The sequence below is a fragment of the Ostrea edulis genome, chromosome 2, assembly GCF_947568905.1.
Source record: "Ostrea edulis chromosome 2, xbOstEdul1.1, whole genome shotgun sequence".
NCBI classification, from domain to species: Eukaryota; Metazoa; Mollusca; class Bivalvia; order Ostreida; family Ostreidae; genus Ostrea; species Ostrea edulis.
In genome coordinates, this window is record NC_079165.1 from 13,562,705 (window position 1) to 13,586,006 (window position 23,302).

General features: G+C 34.1%; 1 protein-coding gene across 1 annotated transcript in view; it reads left to right on the forward strand.

The window, feature by feature from the left end:
• LOC125678817 (low-density lipoprotein receptor-related protein 4-like) overlaps positions 1-23,302 on the forward strand; it is a 141,342-nt gene that overhangs the window by 60,214 nt on the left and 57,826 nt on the right. Inside the window, exons 5-9 of the mRNA XM_056157235.1 lie at positions 16,244-16,354; positions 16,818-17,069; positions 17,463-17,613; positions 22,013-22,150; positions 22,401-22,506. Coding sequence (XP_056013210.1) covers positions 16,244-16,354; positions 16,818-17,069; positions 17,463-17,613; positions 22,013-22,150; positions 22,401-22,506 — 758 coding nt within the window. The remainder of the gene's footprint in view (positions 1-16,243; positions 16,355-16,817; positions 17,070-17,462; positions 17,614-22,012; positions 22,151-22,400; positions 22,507-23,302) is intronic.

The following is a 23,302-nucleotide window of genomic DNA, read 5'->3' on the forward strand; positions in this document are numbered from 1 at the left end:
TTCGATGCAACCCGCGTCTTTATCAAGAGACGTATATTACATAAACAAAATAACACACACCACGAAACACGACAAGTATCAATAAACTACATAGGTAACAAGAATGATACACTGTTGATAAACTGCCTTTTCGGTGCTTTTATAAATTTCTTTACTGGCCTTGTATCTTCTCAGATCCGACACTTTATGAAAGTAGGGTGTTGTTGGGTTTTCGTGCTTTTATATATATATATATATATATATATATATATATATATATATATATATATTCCCTACCTTTGTTATAAAATAAGTACAATCAAGGGTAAAATCCGAAATATTCCGCTTTGCGTTCACCGTTTAAGTGGGGAAGTAGAAGTTTCAGGGACAGTAACCCCCCCCCCCCCCTAAACTTATAGAATTTAAGGTAAATCGTGGTATCTTGTTTAGAAAAATGTAAACGATAGAAGAAAGCAAAAATTTCTTTTACTCTCTGAGAATTAATGACAAAATTTTGATTTATCTAATAACTTTTTTTTGGGAGAACTTACTTTTTTTCCAAAACCCCTTAAAATTTGCGTTATTTCATCAATTTCACATTAAAAATGACAGAAAATAGTACAAATGACTACATAGGACATATTGCAAGCCCTATAAAATCTGTAAAATCCAACCTAGAAATCTCAGCGTTACTTGTAATTGAAGGAGGGGTGGAATTGGAAGGTTCCGCTGAGTTGGAGATGATATGTCTGGCAGCTGACGCAAGAGATCCATAATGGTGTGTGGTAGGAATATATATCTTGCAAAAACATCATCTGCAGATAATTCTTCTAAAGGGTTGCATGATCTGTCTCTGATATTGTGTGGAGCACGTTTCCTAATTGGCATTTGTCGGCATGCAGTCATTTTTATAAAAGCAAACGACACTTTGAGTACATACTTTAAATCTGAAGTAAGCTATTAAGTATGGCATACTCATTTTGGAGTATGATATCCTTACTCAAAAGTTTTATAACCCACATTTAGAGTATGTGCTCCGGCTCAAAATTTCAAGACAACTTTCGAGCCTGATTTGGAGCCAGAGCTTGAGCCAGTTTTTATAACCTAAAATTATTTGGAGCCATATTCCAAATCTTTTTTTCGAGCTAGAGTTGGAGCTGGAGTCCGAGCCAACTTTTATAACCTCCTAGCCTGGAAGCTATAGATTTGAAATTATTAAGGAAAGGTATGCATTTTTTTTCATCAATAACTATAACAGATGTACATCTACTAATATAAACAGAAAAAATTATATGTAAACCATACAATAAGGAAATTGCGTCCACATTTATTTGTTTTTTTTAACATTTTGAAGAATAACACTAATTCAATAATTTTGCACATATCATTCTAAAACATGATGAACATATTAAAAATGGCATGTGTTTTAGTTATTGACATGTTTCCCGATAAATAATGCAATTCAAAAAATATTTTGTTGTTTTTATTTTAAAATAATAACAAATAACTGTTTCCAATGAATTTCATAAAAATTTACTTAGGGGTACATGACTTCAGTAGTGTCTGTAATGAAAATAAGTATGGAAATCCTTAACTGTTTTGCCCTTTTTCATTACTCTGAATGTTAATTTATTGATTCCAAACAAACAAATGCTACCTAAACCCCAAAAATCCAGGACTAAGAACCCACCTTAAGGTACACTTAATTAAAAAACATGAAGAAAACATGGGATCATCAGTCTTAATGTTGCGTCAAAGTGAACAGAAGTTCACTTTCCAAACAAATAGCTTTTTTTCGGACAAAATTGAACCATACCTTATACAAGTGTCCATAGACAAAATACTTGATGTTGATTTTCAAATATTTTAGTATGAATATACAGTGCGATATGACAATTATATATGTTAGGGAAAATTTCATTGGTATATACCCCCAATTTGTTTCTATTTCAATTTCAATTTCTCCTGTCTTATTTTAAATTTACAATCTGGTTTTTTTTGCCAAAAACAATAAAATTTCTTATAACAAGTATATAATGAATATATGATTACAAATTCCTATAATTTTGCCTGAAGATAGGCAATTCCTTATATTTTATTCTGCACCCAATTAAGAAAGTAATTTTACTAAAGATGATGAACTTTTTCAAAGCAAATTTTACATTCTTTTAAAGCATCCATATCTACAATATCAACATTTATCACGGTTACAAGCAAATTATCAATCATAATTTGCTATGCTATCTTGAAAAATATTTTTAAAGCAACAATCATATACTAGCTGCTTTCGTGAATTGGAGTTTTCATGCAATCTAATCAAAATTTTCTCTATCTTTTTTCTTAAAAGTAAAATACAGTAGTTTTAAAACTTATTTTTAATTATAACTGAATCGATATTAATGAATAAATATACACTGTGTTGAAATTCAGTCATTTTCATTTATAATGAAAATGGAAATTTAATAGGATAATTTCATTCGGCACATCAATACCGATGCAGTTTACATATAATTTTCGCAGCTACTTTTCAATTCTTGCAATTCTCTCTCTCTCTCTCTCTCTCTCTCTCTCTCTCTCTCAAAACAAAACAAAACATGTTAAATTGAGTATAGCATACAATAAACATTCATATTGTTGACATCCATACCTAATTGATATTGTAAATGCTTGTATTGCTGAATTAAATCATTTCTATGATTTTGCGATTCATAATATTTTGAACGTATAAACATGTAGGGAGAGAGCAACTTAAGTTTTCAGAGCGTGTGCCTAATTACAATGTAAGTATTCAATACAATAAAATATGTTCAAACCAATTGTACAATGACGATCATCAATCTCTATTTCACAGGTTGACACAAAGTATTTGTTTAAAGAAAAAATGACTTTCTGAGATTTAGTCATCCGAATACTATTTCTGACTTTTCCAGACAACAAATTTATTCCATCGTGTGGATCTCTTCTATAAGGAAATTGTAGATATCTAAAATCAAGTCCACTTCCAGCAATTTTGTTCGCCATGGCTTTAGTGACAACATTTTCATTGATTAAATATTGGTATATTCTTTCTTATCTCTTAATTGTATCTACAGCTTTCTTATGCATTTAAAAAAGTAAATGAAGCTTTTGAAAATGACCAATTTGACACATCTATGTCTAAATGTCCAATCAGTTCTTAAAGAACAAGTCCATCTTCTATAGTATCATGAGTATTGATACAAAATTTTTAAAAATACTTTACTGAGAATAACACTTCAATGTACCATTAAATATTTTAAATAGTACATGTTTGTGTCGACAATTCCTGCAATGCATTGAATAAAAAATATTTTGTTCTTTTACAAGATTCAAGAGCATTTAACAGAAGGTGACAATCATATGATTTGATATTGTGATCAATCAGAATTACTTTACTTTGAAATTTTTAAACAAAATTAAGCAGAGCATCAATTGCAGCTGGGATTTTTAAGGAACTGGCTTCCACATTTTTACTAAACATATTTCTGTTAACAATTTCGATTCCTGTGATTTTTGAGTCTTTTGTTGTGATACATATTCTTGGAAAGATATAGGTGGAAAACTTTCCTACACCACACTCGGCAGCTAACTGTGTAGTATGAGAGTCTCTTGCTGGAAAATGAATTAACACAAAAATGAAAGGTGAAGATAACGAATAGTGATCAATCTCATAACTCCTACAAGTAATACAAAATCTAATACATGCATTCATCTAAGAACTTCGTTTTCCAACTGATCAATCGATTTAGATATTGAACATGTAGCAAAAAGCAACAAATCTACTGCTGTTGCTTCCGGGTCAGAGAATACAAGTGGGGTGTTCGAGGAAAATGTTGCTGGTTGGAATGCTGTTATGACAATTGGCTCTTCTACAAGTTCTCCACTGTGAATTTACTCCAGGGTTTCCATATACCTAGTGAAAATGAAAGTTGAAGATAACGAACAGTGATCGATCTCATAGTTCCTATAAGGAATACAAAATAGATAGTTAGGCAAACACGGATCCCTGGACACACCAGAGGTGCGATCAGGTGCTTAGGAGGAGTAAGCATCCCCTGTCAACCAATTACACCCGCCATGAGCCCCATATCCTGACCGGGTAAACGGAGGTATCCGTGGTCAAATTCAGTGTGCCAAGAACAGCCTAACAATCGGTATGAAACGTGCCAGACAGCATTTGACCCAATGATTGATTGAATTGACGAACTAGATCGTTATAACGACCATATAATTTGCGAAATGCTGACTTCAATCGAAATTGTTGAAACCCCTGTACCATCAGCTTGTTTCTTAGTAGCTTGCCTCTGAAAACTGCCTAGACACAGAACAAGCTCTTGCGTGTCGATTCATTTGAAAGATATAGACACAATATGCAGGTGATAATGGAACATTGCTACATAAATATGGGAAGTTGGCGATGGAGAAGCTGAAATTATCCGTTTGTCATACTATTGAGCTGTAAGTTTGCTGTTAATGTCTATTTTCAATAAAATATCTAACTATGAAGCAAAAGTGGATGACTCTGTAGTGTCTTTTATTTCAAGCTCACAGGGATATATCGAATTGACATATGAATGAAAGTTATTATTGTTAATAGACAAAACATCGTCGATATATCTAAATGTCGAATTGAAGGCCACAGCAAAATATTTTTTCTTCTCACATAGAAGTTTTTGAATGAATTCTACTTCATATGAATATAGAAACAGGTCTCAGCTAGCAAAGGAGCACGATTCGTGCCATTGGACATTCCAACAAAATGTTGGAAGACCTGATCACCAAAGACCACGAAGATACTGTCAATGAGGAACGCTAGCATATTTTTTTTATTCCAACTGCTACAAATACAATTCAATGATTAAACATGCATAGAATATTTTCGACTAGTTGTTTTTTCTTTGCAATTTGTAATCAAACATTGAATAATTGTGAGCATCTAAATGCTTATTGTCCTTCCTACAATAATTTAGCATATCCAAAAAAATGAGCATCTAATTGACATTGGACACATCTGATCAGTTCACCATAGAGATAATTATTATCTTATTATAAATTGAAAAACAATTAACATTCTAACCATTCATTTAGACACTTGATAAATGCATTTTATACCCCCCCCCCCTAAAAAAAAAATCCTTTCAAATAGTTTAAAATATTTGATTCTCAAAACATTGACCTCTTTTAAAGTGTTTTGTTGTTGTTTATGATCAACCCCGTTCCATTTCATAAGAGCAATTAAGATATTTTATTTGAACATCCACCTCATACATTATTTAGTTACAGCTGACTGGGACACCATACTTTTTCTCTTTATTTATAAACACATTTTTCAAAAAAGACTTTTATTGGTCATGATCAACCCCATTCCATTTAATAAAATAGAAAAGGAAATTAATGATAATTTCATATTTCATTTAATGGCATAAATCAAACAAATTATTCTTGATATGGTCAGTTTAATGCATATCAACGGCTGATATTTTTTTTTTTTTAGGATTTCATAACTCTTATTGTTACCTACATAAACAGTCTATAATATAGGTATATATCTTGTACATGTATCCATACAAACGTTCAACAGAATAGTGAATGAACCTCCAACTCAGAAATTGAGTATTTGAATGAATATATATCAAAGTTCTTTAATGACCGGGCTAGTACATTAGGTGCCTGTGCATCCAGGTTTTTATCGGATACAAAATACTCTTTAAAAATTCTTTTTTAAAGGAGGTTTTCCATACCGTCATAATGGCTAACTTCTTTTAAAAACATGGGGAAAAATCATAATCAGCGATGTTTGACTTTCTACTTTCGATTTGAATACCTAGTCGAGTAGCTCAGTGGGTTGGCTTACCGATTACTGAAGTGTAGGCCGCAGGTACGAGTCCAGCAGATGTTTTAACTTTTTTAAAGATTATTTACTACTTAAACTGTAATTTTCACAAAATAAAGTACATTTGAAAATTTTCAAAAATATTGTTGTACATATCTTCCACTTTTCATCTCCATCAAATTTCTCTGGTGTAATAGACTACCTTAAGTTTTACGATAAAGTAACACATTATTGAAACATTTATAATTGCTTCTATAAATGAGTTGAGAGAGTATTCCGAAGAACAATTTGTCTTGAACTGCATTTCCCCCCCAATCGGATCACCATTTTTTTTCATAACAAAAGAAAACAATTTATTATTATTCCGTCATGAAATTTGGACTAGTCCTTTTCATATCCAAAAGAATAGTAAAATTTCTCAACTGACCATCAAAGTCTAAGTTGGTGGCCGAAGTAACAAGTGAATAAAATAACTTAATTTTAGTCCTGAGTACTCCTGGACAGTGATGTATTCTCGGCATGGCACTCTAGTTTTCCTTTTAGCTCTTACCATTTTTTTTTTGGCATTTCGAATTTCCAAACTTTCGGCTTGAGCATCACTGAGGAGACCTTATTTGTCGAAATGCGCATCTGATGTATCAAAATTGGTACCGTATAAGTTTTACATTATGACCCCTGGGTCGAGGCCTCTGCTGGTGGACTGTTAGTCCCCGAGGGTCTCTACAGCCCAGTAGCTAAGTACTTCGTTACTAGCTTGAAAATACGGATGTATATTTAATTGCAGTGTTAAAATTTAGAAATTTATTTCAAAATTAAGGATGATATCTCCCTCATGCATAGCTCTGATCCTTGGACGAATTTGGCTCCAGTTTTTTTTTTTTTGGGGGGGGGGACTCTAGTTTTCCTTTTACCTCTTACAAGCTTTTTGTCTTTTCGAATTTCCGAAATTGCGGCTTCAGCATCACTGAAGAGATCATTATTTGTTGAAATGCGGATCTGGTGCATCAAAATTGGTAACGTATAACTTTTATATTATGACCCCTGGGTCGAGGCCTCTGCTGGTGGACTGTTAATCCCCGAGGATCTCTACAGCTCAGTAGCTAAGTACTTCGTTACTAGCTTGAAAACACGGATGTATATTTAATTGCAGTGTTAAAATTTAGAAATTTATTTCAAAATTAAGGATGATTTCTCCCTCATGAATAGCTCTGATCCTTGGACGAATTCAGCTCCAGTTTTGTTTTTGGCACTCTAGTTTTTGTTTTAGCTCTCACCATTTTTTTGTCATTTTGAATTTCCAAACTTTCGGCTTGAGCATCACTAAGGTGCATCAAAATTGGTACTGTATAACGTTTACATTATGACCCCTGGGTTGAGGCCTCTGCTGGTGGACCCTTAGTCCCCGAGGGTCTCTACAGTCCAGTAGCTAAGTACGTGGTTACTAGCTTGAAAATACGGGTGTAGTTTAGCTCAATAGGAGAACTCCTCCTAGGCACCTGACCCACCTCTGGTGTGTCCAGAGGTCCGTGTTTGCCCAACTATTTATTTTGTATTGCTTATAGGAGTTATGAGATTGATCACTGTTCGTCATCTTCACCTTGCATATTCAATTGCAGTGTTAAAATTTAGACATTCATTTGAAAATTAAGGATGATATCTCCCTCATGCGTAGCTCTGATCCTTGGACGAATTTGGCTGCAGTTTTTTCTCTGGCACTCTAGTCTTTCTTTTAGCTCTTACAAGTTTTTTTTTATCATTTCGAATTTCCAAAGTTTCGTCTTGAGCATCATCATCACTGAAAAGACAGTATTTGTAGAAATGCACATCTGGTGCATCAGACTTGGTACCATATAACTTTTACATTATAACCCCTGGGTCGAGACCTCTGCTGGTTTACTGTTAGTCCCCGAGGGTCTCTACAGCCCAGTAGCTAAGTAATTCGTTAGTAGCTTGAAAATACGGATGTATATTTAATTTCAGTGTTAAAATTTAGAAATTCTTTTCAAAATTAAGGATGTTATCTCCCTAATGCATAGCTCTGATCCTTAAACGAATTTGGCTCTAGTTTTTTTTTTTTAATTTTTTTGGCACTCTAGTTATCGTTTTAGCTCTTAGAATTTTTTTGTTATTTTGAATTTCCAAAATTTCGGTTTGAGCATCATTGAAGAGACATTATTTGTCGAAATGCGCATCTGGTGCATCAAAATTGGTACCGTATAACTTTTACATTATGACCCACGGGTCGAGACTTCTGCTGGTGGACTGTTAGTCCCCAAGGGTCTCTACAGCCCAGTAGCTAAGTACTTCGTTACTAGCTTGAAAATACGGATATATATTTAATTGCAGTGTTAAAATTTAGAAATTCATTTCAAAATTAAGGATGATATCTCTCTGATGCATACCTCTGATCCTTGGACGAAATTGGCTCCAGGTTTTTTGGCACTCTAGTTTTCCTTTTAGCTCTTACAAGTTTTTTGTCATTTCAAATTTCCAAACTTTTGGCTTGAGCATCACTGAGGAGACATTATTTGTCGACATGCGCATCTGGTGCATCAAAATTAGTACTGTATAACGTTTACATTATGACCCCTGGGTCGATGCCTCTGCTGGTGGACTTTTAGTCCCCGAAAGTCTTTACAGCCCAGTAGCTAAGTACTTCGTTACTAGCTTGACAATACGGATATATATTTAATTGCAGTGTTAAAATTTAGAAATTTTTTTCAAGATTAAGGATGATATATTCCTCATGCATAGCTCTGATCCTTCGACGAATTTGGCTCCAGTTTATTTTTGTATTCTAGTGTTTTCTTTTAGCTTTTATAAGTTTTTTGTCTTTTCGAATTTCCAAAATGTCGGCTTGGGCATCACTGAAGAGACATTATTTGTCGAAATGCGGATCTGGTACATCAAAATTGGTACCGTATAACTTACATTATGACTCCTGGGTCGATGCTTCTGCTGGTGGACTGTTAGTCCCCGAGGGTCTCTACAGCCGAGTAGCTACGTACTTCGTTACTAGCTTGAAAATACGGATGTATATTTATTTGCAGTGTTAAAATTTAGAAATTCATTTCAAAATTAAGGATGACATCTCTCTGATGCATACCACTGATCCTTGGACGAATTTGGCTCTATTTTTTTTGGCACTCTAGCTTTCGTTTTAGCTCTTCCCATTTTTTCGTCATTTTGAATTTCCAAAATTTCGGCTTGAGTATCACTGAAGAGACATTATTTGTCAAAATGCACACATGAGAAAAATATCGATATTGCCAATAAAATATTCCATGATTTTCTTTATGCTTTTATCTTGTCCTATAAAAGTAATACTGATCGACCTTCTACTGTGCCAATAACTTCAAATACATAGACTGCTAGGGCACGTTAAGGCATTAAAAGATTACATGCAAAATTTTAGACCTGCATGTATGAGTAAACTAATGAATGTAAATGGGGCATGAGTTTCACGTAAGGTGAAGATAATAGACAGTGATCAATCCAATAACACTTCTAAGCAACACAAATCAGAGGGTTAGGCAAAAACGGACCCATGCATATATCAGAGGTGGGATCATATACCTAGAAGGAGTAAGCATCCCCTTTCGATCGGTCACACCTACCGCAAGCCCCATATCTTGATCAGGTAAACGGAGTTATCCGTAGTCAAAATCAATGTGCCAGGAACGCCTAACAATCAGTATAAAACAAATCGACAACATTTGACCGAATGATAGGTTGGATTGACAAACTAGATTGTTATAATAGATTTTGCGAAATGCTGACTTTAAACGATGCTGTCGAAACCCTTGCACCATCAACCTGTTTGTCAGTAGCCTGTATCGATTTAAAACTAATCATACGCAGAAGTTCTTGGCTATCGAATCAGTTGAGAGATATAAACACCATAATTATGTAGATGATAATGGAATATTGCTACATAAATATTGGAAATTGAATATAGAATTGAAAATAAAATAGCTACATGCACATACGCTGTGCATTCACATCCTGCTGATCTGATTGAGGCATTGTTGTCCGTCATACACCGAACTAGATATGACTTCTCACCTTTAGAAGTTTCCTGAATAAACTGGTTTGTTCAAGTTTGACAGGTTTGTTCAATCAGGAACCATCACAATGGGTTTGAGTGATAATAATCTTATTTACTGCACAGGAAAAATTTCAAACGGTCAAACTCGTAAGCGTCATACTGTAAAAATCATATCCATGAAAAATTTTGATTCCGAATTATTTATTGAGGAATTGAAAAAAGTTGACTGGTCATGTTATACAATGTCTGAATATGTAGAAAATAATTGGATCAGTTTTAAAGATATTCTTTTAAATGTAATTAATAAATTTGCTCCCATCAAAGAAGTGAGATTAAGGTAGGTCCCTAGTGCTGGACCTACTCGTGATTTCTCAAAACTTGATGTCAGTATAATGAGTAAATTATGGTATTTTTATTACGTGTACCCCCATTTGCCAAACGGCAATATCAGAATCCATTGAAGAAGTCCTAGAATATGTCCATAAAATTTTGTTTGAGGTATGATCCTGCATTTTCCCCTCAAATATGAAATAAATATGTCTAATTAAATAATCAAAAGTGAAATTTTAACATAGTTTCATGGTTTTTTTTAATAATGGTGGTGCAAAATTGAACTCAATACAGGGCCTCAACGGTATAGAATACGGCACTGCAACACCACTAATATGAATATTTTAAAAATTGGACTTGTGATTTTTCATTCAAACTCACTTATTATGTTCATATATGAATGATTGTTAAGATACATTTAAAAAACTGCCCTTCCTCAGCAGAATATTTTCACAGCATCTCAATTTATATTTACAATTTTTGGCCAAAATAGCGATGATTTTCACATAATTGAAGATAACAAATAATATAACAAGTGCAGAATTGTTTTATTTAATTCCATAAGTGCATTATTGCATATAATGAAAAAAAATTGAATTTACAGATAATTTTAACATGCAATACCCCTGTATATCAATAAACAAATACGTACCTCTGGTTTTATGTGTGAATTAGATGACAACAAATAGAAAGAAGATTGGAGTCATAGTCTACTCAAGTATAAGAGATGGAGTGTTATTGTATTCGTTTTACTAAATTACAAAAACATCCAGGTAAATGTAAAAACAGTATAAGTCCACCTAAAATGAGCAATGCCACTGTACATTAATGCATATATTAACATACCGAGGCATCTATAAAATGTGTGATCTGTTAACATATATACCATACATGTGGTATGCACAATGTCCTTTAAAAGAAAAAATTCCAATACAGTCAGTCATCATGCACAGCTATTCAAGTAATCAACTAATTGGTTGATAAAATTCATTGACTTGGATATTCGAGGCTGCTTTGAACCAGATAATGGTTCACAAAAAACATTTCGTAACCCATTGTGTGGATCCCTCTTGTGAATTATCTCCATCTTCGACAAACTGAAAGAATTTGTAATCAGCTTCTTCGAAATCATGGAAGATAAAACCTTTGCCTTAAGAAGGGGTTCTAAAGATTTCTTAATGGTGTAGTAATTCAAAGTGAACACATCAGAAGCATTACATAGTGTCAACAATTACACTTCAAATAGTTCCGTCGGCGCCTTCGAATCAGCAATAGCATTATGTGCTTCATAATCTTTTCCAACAAAAGTACTCACAAGAGTATCTTGTTTTTAGTTTTCAACATCCTTTTTGGTAAAAGACCCCTTTGCAACTTTCAACTGACAGAGCTTGCAAAACTATCAAATATTTCACATTTGACTAGCTGAATCATCAAAATTGGAAGATCAAAGTTTTGTATATTGTGGCCAGCAAAAACAGGTTTACAATCAACAGTGTTACAAATTCTACAAACTGCTGAAGTCCTTCAAAGGGTTCTTCATGTTCAACCACTCTGCAATTATGCTTCAGCACTCCACCAACAAAAGTCAGTCCGGTTGCTGAAGATGCATCAATCAAGACTTATTGGGGACTGAGGTGTCACATACATGTTGAACTCTCTTTCTCCACACACTGCTGCAATTTGAACAATATCAGATGTTCTGACTGAAATATAATTGAGCAAAATTTAGAAACTTCTGATAGTGTACACTTCTAAGTCAAATGTAAAATAACTCTCTACATAGTCCTGTAGGGGTACTTGGGTTATTATAGATCCTCCGTAATTCTTGCTTGTCATAAGAGGTGACTAACTGGGGCAGTTCTTTGAATAAGATGGCAAACACCGAGGCCCTGTGTCATAGTTTGTGTAGTACAAAAAAAAACCCTCCCTGCTAAAACACTGTATTCCCGTGTCAAGCATAGCCCTAAATTTTACAGCCATTCATAGACAATAGTGATGTCTTCACATGAGTGGAACATTTTCGAGAGAGAAGTTAAACAATCTACCATCATACAATCTCTCCAAGAGACAAACAGAAATGTATTTACCATAGAAATACACTACCAGTCTGAACAATATTCGTAAGAGATACTTCATTAAAAATCTAATCCAGTGTTCCTCGGGTAATGGGTGACACTTTACTGCACTGACGTGGTGACACTTAAATAGCCGGTATCCCCGATCTCCTATGTAACACCACAGAAGATTTACTGCTCACTGGGCGTTAAACATAAATGGGCAAATACATCTACAGAAATAATATCCGGTAAATTCCACAATTTACTTGTCCATCTCAATAAAATTTCATCACAAACAAACAGCAAGTTTATTCTTCGATGTTTTACAACATTCGTTTTTCGCTTCTTGGATGACTCTATGCTGTACTCTCTCTCCAAAATAACCGGTAGCTTCATTTCGCATGCTCCGATGGCCAATGTTTCCTCTGGGTAAAAGAAAGGACCTAAGTTTGGGTTTAAGCATGTTTTTTTTTTATATCGGTTACGTTCATTGTTTCAGCCATTTTTATTCACCTAGCGTCCTTGGATGCTGTATCCACCGACGCGTAGTCAACGGTTTTGAATTTACCTCCTTTCATAGAGAGCTGATATTTCGTAACTTGCGTATTAAAGACTTATGGAAGACCTATAAACATATGGGCTATATGCATCAAAACTAATATGAGTCTTTGATTGATGTCTCAGATATCAAAATACACAAAACGTCGAATGGAATAAGTTTCTAAGTGTATCTTTAAGGCTTGGTATGAGGAACTATTTGTTTCTCTTAGACGACCTAGAGCAAGAACGTTAACTCGCACTAATGGCATACCTACAAATCAGTTGTTCGATTGTTAATCATTTATTTCATGATTTCGTCGTTAATAATTATATCAGGAAACTCCTTTAAAATTGTATATAGAAAGTAAAATGAATGATTAACAATTGAACAGCTGATTTGTAGGCATGACTTTTAAAAAACGCTTTATCGTTTTTGTGCTAAGTGGTCGAAGACATAAAAATTAGATCCCCATATCGAGCTATAAATTACACTTTAAGGATGTACTCTCGTGGTAATTTTACCTCGAGTGTCTCCATACCTTTTAAAGTTGTGAATATGGGAATGCGTGTGTTTTATTTTGTATGCATCAAGTAGAACATTGATATGTGTTTTTGTTTGTTACTAATGTTAATAAATTAACAAAAAATGATTAATACATGGCAATGTTTTACTTTGTTTCTCATTTCCCAACATTCATGATCACGCGCTCGAAGATACGTGCACTGTATGATGTCGCATTTAGTCTATTCTAAAGCAGTCTAGAAACATACACAAGTAATTTGTTAGAAGCAAAAGGGCAGTTATAGATCAGGCTGCATCCGATATTCTCACAAGTGAGTGGCAGACAAAGAAAATTACAGACAAGCAGGCACAACCAAACACTTGGTGACACAGTACATTTACAGTACTGTACACAGTGTCAGACGAGAGGGGAGAATCATCTGAATGAAAGAATGTTAGCGATGTAGTACCCGAATCAGAAGCTGCTGATATAGTATTGAATGAATGTGTAAGTTTTTTTTAATATACAATACATTGTTTTAATGAAAATAAAATCCAAAAACTAAGTAGATCTGTACCTAAATTGATCTGCGATATTCCCGATCCCGCCTAGTCGGTCATGAGCGAATCTCGTATCATTATTGAAGCATAATTTTGATTAAAAAGTGTAATCTATATCATTGTTTGTAAAAATCACCAACGTATACAGAGAATTTAATTAAAAAGAGTTCAAAGGGTAAAAAGGGTTCTCCCATTCAGGGAATTATGGTACGCCCTTCGTGTACAAATTAGTAAAAAACAAAAGATGATTTTGTTGACTATATATATATATATATATATATATATATATATATATATATATACATATATACATACATACATATATATATATATATATATATATATATATATATATATATATATATATATATATATACATTGTACATGTATAGATATGTTTCTATTGGGCTATTTTATCGATAATTTGTTTCTGATCAGTTCTAGAAAATTAAATTATTTTATCAAAATTTTATTTAAATCATTCCTTCAAAGGGTAACTGTCAAAAAGTTTTAATAATGTTAAAATGTGTTTATAGGATATTGAAAATGCACATTTAAAATAAATCTGATTAGAATTTCAGTATATATTTCATAAACAGTCATTTATGCAAAACCGAATTCATATATACCATTTTGCATAAATTTTTTTTTAGAATAACAATTTGTTGAGCAACGCATTAAAAGATCATCCCTGGCTAGACAAACATTGGAGTTTATTGACGTTGGTGTATTAACAATTTGGTGGTAAATCTAACAGTATATTCTGTTCTATTGTTAAGATTTTACAGTATTGATATAAATTGAGTTCCAATGTTTTCGTTTTAGCTACATCCATTTGGTAACCACAGTGAGAGGGATGAATCATGTTGTCATCATATGAGGAACCATACCAGGAAATGCAGATTTCTTCATCATGGCCACATGGAAATTGACTGCTTAAACTGGTTTCTGGATAATAACTCAAGTACTTTCTAATCTATACAAACCAAATTTGGACATATGGATACATACAAAGAAGGGAAGGTGCCTATCAAATTGGAGATCAAATGGTCAAAGAGCAAGGTTACAGTGAATGGAAATTGGAAAATGCAGATGCGGGAGCATATGTTTTACACATTCGTTCGTTATAAATGAATTAGTATTGTGTATATGCATATATTATTGATGTTTTCGGACTATCATATAATGAAATAAATATATAGAATTTTTAAATATGAATTAAAGAATACACATTTTATAACAAATCATATATTGTTATTGTGTAGAATATATGCCAGTGTAAGAAGGGGGTGGGGACACAAAATGGTTCAAATCTTTGTTCCAATGTGCACTACCCCACATTTGTTTTTCATTTAAATTAAGTAAAAATATGATTCAAATCTACATTAGAAATTTCAGAAAAAGTTTGATACAGGCATTCTCCCTAGGTTGAATTTTTTGATGAAAAAGATCTTCAAATTTGTGTGATATTTATCCAATTATATTAATTAATGTTTCATTTTTGTAGAATTGGTGATATATTTTAGGTGAAAGTTATTGAAATAATTAATCATGCTTAATTTTCATAAAATAAAAGAAAGTAAAGCTTATTTTGTCATCAATATTTGTTTTATAGTGTGTTTCTTGTGAAAATTGGTTATTTTCATGAAAAATTCAGTTTCAGCAAAGACGCAACTTTGAAGGGCTATAATTCTTTAAAGTTCGCACTAACATACTCTTTTTTATGTTTTAAATATCTTTCTGATAAAGATGTATCAGTTAAAACGGTTTGTACAAAAAGTTTGATACTTTTGAAAAAATTCAGATCAGGAGAGTACATCCTTAAAACTTACTTTCATCAAAATAGTTTGTGTTTTGTGATATTTCAGACATGCTTCAAATCAGATAATCATATAAGTTTTTCTGCATATCGTTCTCATTTCTTGATAAGTCTTCCATGGGTCTTCAATTAAACGTAGGTCTTCAATTAGATATGCCCGTATGAAACACGTCAAACAGAATTTGACCCAATGATAGACTGTATTGGCAAATCGATCTTTAAAATGACCATAGAATTTGCGAAATGCTGACTTTAAACGATACTGCTGAAACGTAACAAAGTTAGCTCTACACATACCCAGAAAAATATAAATTGATTGGATATTCTTTTTTTTTTTTTTTTTTTTTTTTTTTTTTTTTTTTTTTTTTACAAAAAACGGTGCGGCTAAATGAAATTGTTACGTTGCATGCAGTATGCCGGAAACAAGTATATTACAAATGACATCACTAGATTATGTTATCGTTGATTACACGTTTACTATGATTCCATTGTTTTTAAATTCCAATGATACAAACAACTTAAATATATTTGTATAACGCATACATTTACGACGCAGACCCGTGTTCCTCTCGAGGCTGCCAACACATGTGTGTTAAGACTCCTACGGGCCCCATGTGTCTCTGTGTTGAAGGTTTCCGGCTCTCCACAGACAACTTGACGTGCATAGGTAACTCAGATGTTTTCTCTGTCAAATGAAAACAAAAATCCAGAGATTTGCAAAATGGCAATGGAAAGTGAAGAAATCGAACAGTGATCAATCTCATAACTCCTAAAAGCAATACAATATAGAGAGTTGGGCAAACACGGACCCCTGGATATACTATAGGTGGGATCAGGTGACTAGGAGGAGTAATCATCCCCTGTCGACCGGTCACACCTACCGTGAGCCCTATATCATTATCAGGTAAATAGAGCTACCTGCAGTCAAAATCAGACAACGTGGCATGCTCAGGTACCTCAATACTTTTTTCTCTTACTTACAAAATCAACATATTATCTGCAGTATCTAGTCTCTGTGTCTTAGCATTTTCTGGAACTTGTTTTCGGCTTATTTTCATATTCATAATTAAAATTAGCTGACTTGCTGCTTATGCAAGTCCAAATGATTTTCATTACTATTTATTGTATAGAACGTTCTTGGTTCCACAAGAGAGGTTTCATCGTGAACAATGAAACATCGTTTTCCATGTTGGAAGTGAGTTCTGTTAATGGGGGAGGAGGCGTGCATCCCTTTCTACCGGTCCCGTCTATTATTGAAACATTTACCGTGGACGCCAACTTAGATCTTATCTACTTTGTGGACAGAAACAACAACACTCTTAAAGAATTAAACATCATCACTAGACAACTTAGAACGTTAGCATACATTTCGTATGCTAAAGGTAAGATGCTATGCAAAAAAGAAAGAAGCAATGAAAAAGGTGAGGAGTTTTGAAAAGGTAAGATGCTATAAAAACATACACCGGGTCAGCATGTTAATGATAGTATGTGAAAGATAAGAAGATGTGCAAAAAAGAAGCAAAAAAAAAAAAAAAAAAAAACCGAAATAAGGAGCTATGAAAAAGTGAGATGCAATGAAGAGGTACACTAGGTCAGTGTGTACTTTGCACCTCGTATTAGTTATAGTATTATTAATTCATTTGTTAGATTGTATTAGATTTGTGGGAAATTATAGATGAAATTGTGTTTTAGCTACAGTGTGTTGCTTAGAAACAAAATTCCTTGAACCATAAAATACTGAGAACATTAGAAGTTTGTATGTGTTCATTTTGAAGGTCTTGTATTTGACTGGATTGCTAATCTTCTTGGCTGGATTGAACCTTTGCAGTCCAATATTCGTGCATTTTCTGTTAATTCTGGCACAATCTCAACAATTTATTCCGGTCTTCAAGAACCAACATCTCTAACAGTGGACGCTCATAATAGGTATGTTGTACAGTGAAAAGTGACGATAACGAACAGTATCAATCTCATAATTCCTTTAAGCAATACAAAATAGCTAGTTGGGCAAACATGGACCCCTGGCCACACCAGGGGTGGGATCAAGCGTCTGAGAAGAGTAATATGCTCTGATCAGGTAAATGGAGTTATCTGTAGTCAAAATCAGTGTGCCACGAACGGCCTAATAATCGGTATGAAACACATCAGACAGCATTAGAACTAGATCGTTATAACAATCATAGAATTTTCGAAATGCTGACTTCAATCGAGGCTGTTGAAACCCCTGTACCATCAACTTGTGGACGACTCTGTGGTGTCTTTTATTTCGAGATCATAGGGATAAATCGAATCGACATATCAATGAAAGTTATTATTGTTAATAGACAAAACGTCGTCGACATATCTAAATGTGCAATCGAAGGTCACAGCATGATATTTTTTCTTCTCACGTAGAAGTTTCATTTTTGCATTAGAATGAATTTGGTGTACAGTTACCATTGACAGAAATGTTTTATTTTTATCATTTTATCATCAGAATGGGTTCATTTAATGTTCTTTGTCAGCTGGCCTGTTTAATTTTCTTATTGAGCAGAGTTTATTCAAAGGTTTCTACGTCAGATGAATAAATATCTTGCGGTAGCCTTCAACTCGACATTAAGATATATCTACGACGTTTTATCTAGTAATAATACTATTCTTCATTCAAATATTGATCCGATATATCCCTATAAACTCGAAATAAAAGACACAACAGAGTCGTTCACATCTGCTTCATGCTTAGACATTATATCAAAAGTAAATATTAACAGCAAGCTAACAACACACGGATTGGTTTCAACTTCTACATCTTCAACTTCCCATATTTATGTAGCAAAAATCCCTTATCTCCTGCATATAGTGTTTATATATCATAACTGATTCGATACGCAAGAGTTTATTCTTTATATGATCAATTTTTAAATCGAGGCAGGCTAGTGAAAAGCAAATTGATATTAAAGTGTTTTCTACAGTCTCATTTAAATTCAGCATTTTGCAAATTTTATTGTGGTTATAACGGACCAGTTTTCCAATACATGCACAACCTATCATTGGCTCAAATTCTGTCTGGTGTGTTTCATGTGTTCAATCGTTCTTGATACACGGATTGTAATTACTGATTGACTGCTGTGGTTGTCTAGAGGAAGAGCATTGCCCCGCATGCGGAAAGTCAACGTTTGACACACCTAAATCGTTAATATAGCAGATATAGGTAGTGGGAGTTACATCGCCAAAGCTCGGCATCATTTGAGAATGTCACGGGTCCTCTGTGATGACTTTAAAAACGGATGTCCCGTGTCACAGTAGGTGTGGTACGCTAAAAAAACAAAACTGCTCAATGGCAGTAAGCGTCGAGTATAGGCCAAAATTTGAAGCCCTTCACCAGTCTTGGTGACGTCTCCATATGAGTGAAAATTATCGAGAAGAACGTTAAACAAGATACAATCAATCAATCAATAATTACGGGTTGTTCCGTTTACCTGATCAAGATATAGGGCTTACGTTGAGTGTGGCTGGTCAACAGGGAGTGTTTTCGTTTCCTGATGCCTGGTACCACCTATTGTGTGTGCAGGGGTCCGTGTCTACGCAACTCTGTTTTGTTTGCCTTAAATGGGTTATGGAATTGATAACTGTTCGATATCTTCACCTTTCGCATGCATCTTTTTTCAGAAAAGGGTTATAGTACAAATATCATTTTATCACTAGAATGACTTTATTGTACAGTTTACTTTTTAATATCAAAATGAATGAAGGCTTTGGATGTTATTTCTAAATTTTGAACCACTACTCTGTACAAAATACAATGATTGTTATCATGATAAAAATGACATATAAAAAGATCTTCTGCCTCTCTTTGACAATCCATAAGATTTAACTCGAAAAATGAGCACAATATATTGAAAACTGAGATTATAAACATGTAAGATTACATTTATCTAATTCAAACAGTATTTTATCATGATAATTCATAATAGGGTCGGACAGCCAGCACTGCCTATATAACTCCTCCGTAGTAGGTACAAAGCCATACAAACATTAGAATATATGATATTCCTTCCAAATCATGCCGCCAGTTCCTTAAGCTCAAATGTACAAACAGAGGAATAGACGTCGTCAACATAAGCAACATTCTTCGTCATAAAAGGGTTCAGTCGTGTATTCCAACTTATTTCAAGTTCAAGTCTACACCCTGTATTTCCTACAGCTATACTTCTACTATTGAATCCAAACTTTTTAATTCTAAACAAATTTTCCAGTGCTTAAATATAGACCATCTTATACGTAATCCACCAACATGTTCTTGTTCCTCATCTTCTTTCAACTATAGTCCAGCTGGACATGTCATTACTGGTGATGCTGATATAGTTGAAAATGAGGACCTCAAATCACTTATTATTAAAGGTCCTAAATACAGAAAACCTCGGTCTTTTAATTGGCGACAGAACTTCATCTCTATTATGAGCTCTGTCGAAAATTATGCCAGACGATGGGCTAAATATGAAAAAGAACTTCATACATTGTCAGAATGGGTTAAAAGCATAAGAGGGATATTAAAATCCCGCATTAAACACATGAAAACAAAAGTATGTGCCATCTATCCTTCTGTGTTTAGTAAATCAGAAGTGATAAAAGAATTAGATAGGTTACATCAGGAATATGTTATGGTTCGAGCTGACAAAGCTAGTAACAACATTATCTTTGTTTGTAAGGCTCATTATTACAACTATTTTAAACGAACTTGGCATTAATTCCACGTTTGGTAATCATACTTATACTCCAACTGTCCTTTCAAAAGATGAAATTCTTCAAAACCATGCTTCAGTTTTAGACACATTTAATATCCCAGTCAATGGGTCGAATGAATATGAGTTACCGTACCTATACTGGATTCCTAAACTACATAAAAAACCCTTACAAACAAAGATACATTGCTGGATCCAGTAAGTGCTCTACCAAGCCCCTAGCTTTACTCCTCACGAAAATGTTAACAGCTGTGAAGGAGAAACTTCAAACTTACTGTGCGACTGCATATGCCAGAAGTTGTGTTAATCAAATGTGGATTCCAAAAAATTCTAAAGAACTTTTAGTAAACTTGAAATCGCAGAATTTTTCCCATATCAATAACATTAAAACCTATGACTTTTCAATACTATACACGACCATTCCTCACGATAAATTAAAGACTGGACTTTTTGACATCATAGACAGTTGCTTTTTCAACAAAAACGGAAAACGGAAATATTCATATCTAGTGATCAATCATTCAAAAACTTACCTTGTTAAACACCACTCTGAATCCACGCACAAGTACTCTGAAGTTGAAATAAAAAATATGCTAGAGTTCCTCATTGACAATATCTTCGTGGTCTTTGGTGATCAGGTCTCCCAACAGTCTGTTGGAATTCCCATGGGCACGAATTGTGCTCCTTTGTTAGCTGACGTGTTTTTATATTCATATGAAGCAGAATTTATTCAAAAACTTCTACGTGAGAAGAATAAATATCTTACTATGGCCTTCAATTCGACTTTTAGATATATCGATGACGTTTTGTCTATTAACAATAATAGCTTTCATTTATATGTCGATTTGATATATCCCTGTGAGCTCGAAATAAAGGACACCACAGAGTCGTCCATTTCTGCTTCCTACTTAGATATTTTATTGAAAGTAGACATTAACGGCAAACTGACAACTCAACTGTATGACAAACGGGATGATTTCAGCTTCTCCATCGTCAACTTCCCATATTTGTGTAGCAATATTCCATTATCACCTGCATATGGTGTTTATATATCTCAACTGATTCGATATGCAAGAGCTTGTTCTGCGTATAGTCAGTCTTTAAATTGAGATAAGCTACTGACAAACAAGTTGATGGTACAGGGATTTCAACAGTCTCGATTGAAGTCAGTATTTCACAAATTATATGGTCGTTATAACGATCTAGTTCGTCAGTACAACCTCGCATTAGGTCAAATGCTTTCTGACGTGTTTCATACCGCTTGTTAAGCTGTTCTTGGCACACTGATTTTGACTGCGGATAACTCCGTTTACCTGATCAGGATATAGGGCTCACGGCGGGTGTGACCTGTCAACAGAGGATGCTTACTCCTCCTAGGCACCTGATCCCACGTCTGGTGTGTCCAGGGGTCCGTGTTTGCCCATCTATCTTATTTGTTTTGCTTGTAGGAGTTATGAGATTGATCACTGTTCGTTATCTTCACCTTGCATGAACACAGTACTTCATAAAGGAAGTAATAATTTGAACATTGCAATTGTATAGGTAATTTATGAGATGGCAGCTTGTAATAACTTACATTAAGCTTACGTTTATGTAATATATAGCTACCTTTACTGGATTTCTGAATCAACTTGGAAGTTTATTATACGAGGGACATGGAGCGGGAGTCCTCCTCAAGTTATTTTGCGATATAAAGGTAGCAGTGTTCCCAGTTCTCTATATTATGACGTCACGAGCGACAGGTACGTTTTTGGCGGTGTAGTATATCTGGGTTTTTTTTCCTGAATCAGAAAGCAAGTGTTTTATTTACACATTTAAGGGACAAAGCTACATATACAAACCATATCATTTAAAAGGGATGGATGCATAGGTCTAGAAGGATTATGATTAAAGAGATGACGCCTCTCTGAAATTGTCTAATTTTCCTAGAGGGGGGAATTTGCTAACACTGCTCCATAATGCCAATGCATTTAGTATCGTTATTTTTTTTAGGTTATACTGGCTTAACCACTACATCATACACAGTTCCATGACCGATGGATCCGACATCAAACCACATTTCACCATAAATGGCGCAACACAAGCATTGCCATATAAGGTACGGAAGAAAATTATTATCAACATTTTTGTGTCCCAAGTTTTATATGGTTCCGCAATATTTCATGGATACGATTAAGGTGACCACAAGTTTTTACAGTGTACATCGTTATACGTAATATACGGGTGCCTCTCCATGGAACCTTGATAAAACAACCAGAGATAAAGAGCTTTATCGATCGAAGTTTGACTTAAATACGTTTAATTAAATGTCCAACCATAATGATGCGTAGATGTACATCATCCATGGATGCAAATATCCATTGGAGTGTCGTTTATTACTATTTCACCATCAAGTCGAAACAAAGTTTTCAAAATGGCACAGCTATCTGGTCGTAATTAAACGCGTAAATAAGTAAAAGATTTATCTACCTACCGAAGCGAAGTTCAGGTGGGAGCTTTAAGCTATTCAATTAAACACTTATTAATTATCTACCCCTACAAGAAGCTTATTTGTTGCATCACCTACCTAATGAACATTCCAAGCTAGCCCCGACATTAACTGTTATGCAGGTATGACTCAAAGGGGAATAATTATATGTTTGTTTTGTGGCAGGTATACGATACCACCATTTCCAGAAATCAAGAGTGAAAACAATAAAATATGTCTAACGGGATGCACATTTCATTTTGAAGGAAATGAAATTTTAAAGCTCGAGAGTAATTTTGCAAAATTGTACACAGCAAAAGAGTAGTACGGCGATTTCCAGTTCACTTAAAAAATAAAAGTTCTGAGTCACTCCTATCGATATCCATTTCTTTTAATATACGTTACAAAGGCATCTGAACATAAAACA